This window comes from Cucurbita moschata, unplaced genomic scaffold (genome assembly GCF_002738365.1).
Source record: "Cucurbita moschata cultivar Rifu unplaced genomic scaffold, Cmos_1.0 Cmo_Scf00001, whole genome shotgun sequence".
Taxonomy (NCBI): domain Eukaryota; kingdom Viridiplantae; phylum Streptophyta; class Magnoliopsida; order Cucurbitales; family Cucurbitaceae; genus Cucurbita; species Cucurbita moschata.
The window spans coordinates 4,818,440-4,823,935 of NW_019268517.1; the positions used below are offsets into that span (position 1 = coordinate 4,818,440).

Below are 5,496 nucleotides of genomic sequence, written 5' to 3' on the forward strand. Positions count from 1 at the left end.
AATTATGGTGTGAACATTGGTTTGGAGTAAGAACGAAGCACCGCGTTATAATTGATTACATTTTGGGTCTCTTTCAGATTTCTTCTAAATTCGAGAGTTATAGTCCACCATTTCCTTTCAAACGTGTTTCTACACATTTAAAAGTGATTGCCCAACAGTTCTACGAAAAAACCAAGAGTTGAAAGTCTCCCTAACCTACTTGTCCAATCAAAAATTCAATTCGCGTCCAAATGCAAATGCGTCCACTCAAACCTATCCCGATCACTTCCTAGAGTTCCAGGGTTTCATGTGAAAACTACAAAGGGAAATAAACTTGGGAGAGGGAGGATTCAAGATTTTCATTTTCAGGTCATTTTCAAGTCATTTTCAGGTCAATTTAGGATAAGTTTTTTCAATTATCTCAAAAGAAAGTCATGATGAGATTTTTTCAAATCGGACTTTTGCATTTTCGAAGGAGTGGTACATTAAATCCATGTTCAATATAACTTTTACCTCCCGAAGAAAAATGAGATGTCATATGAAGATATTAAGAATCTTTGTACATAAATTGTGAGCGTATGTGTACAGTATAAATAAATGGATTTTTTATTTGTTGTCTCTCTCGAATAATAGACACCAACTTGGAAATAGAGTAATTGTTCAAGTCGTGGGTAGTTTGCCTCCTTCCTTGACTTTCTTTTTTTTAATTTTCATAATCGAAAGTTTTCAATGTTTTTTCTATCGTCTTTCTATTCTCATATATTTGTTCCACAAACCTTGATTCAACTTGGTTCCTTCGTAAAAGTTGAAGAGCTTATTACGAGTCATCCATTAAAATTAAAATCATGTCATTTAATCAAGAGTGGATAAAGATTTTCATGGTTAAAGTTTTGAGTTTTCTTATAATGTTATCTATTTGGGGCTCAAATAGAACTTGGTCGTAGTCTCAATGGCTATCTTCCTTTTGGTTCCTTCCCAACCATGGTTTATTTTTTCCTCTAAAGTTGTATAAATAAGAATCAAAGGAAAACATTCACCTATGAGCTCGAAAAACATTCACCTATGAGCTCAAATTCTCGATCAAACTCGAAAATTAACATTACCTCCACCAAATAATCAAGTCTTTGTTGAGAACGGGTTCATTTGGTTCATCTCTCATATTAGTACATTTTCCCATATTTATACATGAATTCATATATGGGCATTAATATTGCTATGCCTGTATAAAGTTTTGTGTAGACATTGTCATTTTGTACATGTCTAAACACAATGGAGAGAAACTTTGTAATAGAAAATTTGTATTGTGAGAGCGTGTGAGAAGTACACTTGTAAACACTTTGGCTACAGTGATTGGTTACCAATAGTGGATAGGGGAATTTCTTCTCTCCAAACCACGTAAATGTTTGTCTTTTTGTTCATTTCTATTCATGGGTGTATGAATGCAATCAATCTCGCTTCCACTTCCGCTACCTCAAGACTTAACCTCATCAACCACGAGATATGCTCACACTCACCATCAATTATCATTCAAATTATCATTCAAATCATCATTTTGGCATGTGACCCGAGGCTTATTAAACCAGCTATAAAAGTTGGTGGACACGTAAGATCGATTCAGCCACAGTAAGGCTCAGTATAAGGCTGTTCAAGTCATAAATTGTGCAATACAATACAATTGAATGATAATGGTGGAGAGTAAATTAACAATGGATGCTTTTAAAACTTCATTAACAAAGGATTGGATGACCAACTTGAGCTAAAACTTTGTAAAATCACATTATCTTCCTCTATTTCAATCACTGCCAAAATCTACAAACAACTTTGCATATGCATACCTACAACAAAACCTCACCACTTCTCTCATTCACCACCATATACAATTCCTTCAACTTCCCGTTTCGGTCAAGTCGAGCAGAGAACACTGAGTTAGTCGATCCCAAATCGTCTTATGCCTTTTGAAATGAGCGAGAAGACACACCGTGTAAAAGTCTCACAAATCCCAGGAAGCTAAGTTTCCCATCCGAGTGTCGAATCCAGTCTTGGAGAACCACATGAACCGGTACAGATGGACTAAGACCGAGTTCCTATGAGAGGACGACGTAACTCATATCACAAAACATGCCACTCTAATCACAAGAATAGCATAGAATACACAGAGAGCATACCGAAGCAAGTTCCTCTATCATTATCGGTCGGTTCCCGTCCTTATCAAATAGATCGTAGGCATGCCGAGCATGTTGCTCCCAGTTCTCCATTGCCTCGAGTTGATATATACTAATGGAAGCTGCACAAAATTCTTCAAAATCTAATTTTCTGTACTGAACCGAACTAACCTGCCAGAGCCATTCAAGAACATAATCAACACTTTCTACCATTCATTCTTTCTTCTCAAGGAAAGAGAACTTTTACCAGGTTGGCATAATCTACAACTCTGGAATCCTTTGTTGCCTCTGTTGAATTCTTGATCAAAGCCTGCAATTTTTAAACCCATTACAATATGTTCTTGGAAATCCTATTTTCGAGTACGATATCGGGAAAAGATTCAACCGTCTTGAAGTTTTGCATCGAAATGAACCCATTTTTGTTCGGTCCTAGCAGCGTAAATTGCTTCTGAAGGTAGCCTAGTTGAGCAGCATTTAATGTCTTTGCAAGAGCCTATGGAAAATTTATGTAACACCATCTTAAGAACAAGAAAAACGACGACGAAAAGTGTACGAACACGGTAAAATGGTAAAAAACAACCACTCGGAATCATAAACAATATGATAACACTTACGCCCAATGCTGATTTCCGCAGTGATGATGAGCAAATATAAGATATGACAAGCTTGTAAGTAATTGTATCCAATGGCACCTTGATATCTTGTTGATCAGCTAACCATGGATGGCCTACATACAATAAATTTGTCCTATGATTGAACGAAAAAACCTTGGAACAGCGCCAAGAAGTCGATGAGAAATCGAGAAGAGATTAACAGACATACACAGGGCCTGAGCTGCAGTCAATCTCTTGCGGTAGTCCTTGTTCAACAGACTCTTCACAAAATCAATGGCATCAGTAGATAAACTAGGCCATGGGGCTTCATCAAAGTTTGGATCTGCCTTTAGAACAGCTCGAAAAATACCCGATTCTGTTCTTGCCCAAAACGGTCGACTTCCACACAAAAGAATGTAAGCTATTACACCAATACTCCACATGTCTGCCTCAGTTCCATACGATCTATGTAAAACTTCGGGTGCGACGTAATACGCACTTCCTACAATGTCATTTAACCTCTCATCTGCACAAAGAACCAAATAGTTCCACTAAAATCTCCACCTTCAAATAAGAAGTTGTGTATAAACAATAGTTCAGAGCTCGAACCTGGTTTAACATAATCAGAAAGCCCGAAATCGATGGCCTTAAGAGTGGAACTCTCCTCCTTTGACTTAAAAAGAAAATTCTGAGGCAAAAATCAGTTCAAAGGTTATTGAGACATGACAGAATCCATGAATAAAAACTCAATGCAAATAATCAAAACTTTTAGCCATTCACCTCGGGTTTCAGGTCGCGGTGAACCACACCTTGAAGGTGACAGTAGGCGACGACACTCAAAATCTGAACCATTATAACTTTTGCATCTTCTTCCGAGTACTTGCCACCCCTACGAATTCAAACGAATGCGATGAATGTCGCAACAAAAATAATCGAACCAAAGGAGCTAGAGTGACACTCTCCCTGTAACTTTGGGTTAGAATTATACAAGGATAAAAGGTTACCTTGAAAGTATCCGATCGAGAAGTTCGCCTCCTTCACATAACCTGAAGAGCAAACATAGTAAACAAAATGGTTGGGTGGAGAAAATGAATAAAAAGCGTTCTCTCCTTGCTTTATAAGACGGTTTAGATGGTAGGCACAATATATACTCACTCCATGACAACGTAGACATTATCGTCATCTTCGTATGCATCGTAGCACTGCACCAAGTTCTTATGTCCAGTGAGAGCTCGCAGTATTTTCACTTCTCTTCTCACATCCTCTATAGCTATTGCTGTAGTCATCTGCACATTATTTTCTTCTCATTCAACTTTCATTGAAACATGATATTGGGTTGAGCACACACACAATCATCTTAAATGCAAATGGAAGAAGTGGGGCTCCACGAACATTTCATTAAAGCAAAAACTCGCAGAATATAAGAGCTCAACCTCAAAATTCCCCACATTACACAAGAAAATCATGAGACACCATAAAATTACCCTAAATGTAAACGACCCAGATTCATTAATCCAATAACTAAGATGATGAACAGACATTCTCAACTTAGAAGTAGAATCATCACCTTTGATTTGGGGATGAGTTTGATAGCCACTTGTTGGCCTTTAAGAGAGCCTTTCTTTGCCCTGGCAGAGCAAGTGTAGCCAAAATGGCCGCGGCCCACTTCATCGCCAAGGTCATAGTAGGTAGCAAAGTGCTTGGAATAGCCGAAGTTCTTATCCAAGGCTACATCGCACTCACTTCCTTCAGGGATAGAAGCGGCATTGGGCTTGACGGAGCCATGGCGGCGGGCGAGGAGAGCCCGAATGTGCTTAGCCGGAGAAGGCGGCGGAAAGGGACGCTTGAAGAAGCGGAGAGGGGTAGAGGAGAGGCTGGAGTTGGCCGGAGACGAGGTCTTGAAGAGATTGGGCAGAGGACTGGGGGTGTAGAAGGGGAAAGTGGTCGGGGTTGTGGAGGTTTCAGTTTGGATGGATGAACCGAGATTTTCCGAAATGGGTTTTGGGTTATCTTCAATGGGCTTCCCATGACACAGTCCCATGGAATCTGAGATCCACTTGAACACACACACACACACAAACACAGACACCCAAAACCTTGATTCAGTGATTAGCAGAAGCGGCGCTAGTGCAATGTTGTGATTAGCATTTGGAATTGTGAGAAAACTTGGGGGAATTGCAATTAGAAAGGGGAATTTTAGAGTTGATCAGGAAATGGGGTTCATCCAATTCCGATGAATGATGATGGTGGGAAGAGAATAGGTTAGAAAAAACAGAGAGAAGCTCTGTTTTTGTTGAATTTTGAATGTTAGAAAGAGTGAAGAAGGGAGAAGAGCAGAGAATCGTTAAAGAAGAGGAGGAGGAAGAAGAAGAAGAAGAAGAAGAAGAAGAAGGAAGTGAAAGAAAAGAAATGAAAAGAGAAGGAAAAAATGGAAAAAGAAGATAAAACAAAAGTAAGGGAAAGATGCTTAGCAGAGGACACAAGGAAAAGAAAAGAACAGAGAGGGGTTACCCAAACCAAACCAAACCAAACCAAACCAAAACCAAATATAATATAATTATTTATTTATTTATTATAATTATAATTCACAATACAATAATCGAAGTGAGTGGGGTTCAGCTTGGATCCTTCCAGCCTGTCTTTATTCATCACAAAAACTGACATAAATGCTTCTTTTTTTTCTTTTTCTTTTTCTTTTTCTATTTAATTAAACTTTATTATTTTATTATTACTCTTCTTTAGTTTAATCGTAACAACTTTAA

At 38.4% G+C, this 5,496-nt stretch overlaps 1 protein-coding gene across 1 annotated transcript; it reads right to left on the reverse strand.

The window, feature by feature from the left end:
• Positions 1-1,632: 1,632 nt before the first annotated feature.
• LOC111447723 (CDPK-related kinase 7-like) lies at positions 1,633-5,105 on the reverse strand. The gene is made up of 11 exons (XM_023087031.1): positions 4,302-5,105; positions 3,890-4,020; positions 3,739-3,780; positions 3,515-3,623; positions 3,344-3,422; positions 2,964-3,260; positions 2,756-2,868; positions 2,527-2,634; positions 2,389-2,451; positions 2,145-2,312; positions 1,633-2,063 (listed from the first exon to the last, which is right to left on the reverse strand). The coding sequence occupies exons 1-11, from the start codon at positions 4,773-4,775 to the stop codon at positions 1,926-1,928; spliced, it is 1,722 nt and encodes a 573-aa protein (XP_022942799.1). The 5' UTR covers positions 4,776-5,105; the 3' UTR covers positions 1,633-1,925.
• Positions 5,106-5,496: the final 391 nt, after the last annotated feature.

Bases quoted from the DNA above. Each gene is read 5' to 3' on its own strand.
- LOC111447723 (XM_023087031.1), bottom strand. From the start codon at position 4,775: ATGGGACTGTGTCATGGGAAGCCCATTGAAGATAACCCAAAACCCATT. The intron at 2,869-2,963 runs GTATGTCTGTTA...TATTGTATGTAG, and splicing joins GACTGCAGCTCAGGCCCTGT to GCCATCCATGGTTAGCTGAT. The intron at 2,635-2,755 runs GTAAGTGTTATC...AATTTTCCATAG, and splicing joins TGCGGAAATCAGCATTGGGC to GCTCTTGCAAAGACATTAAA.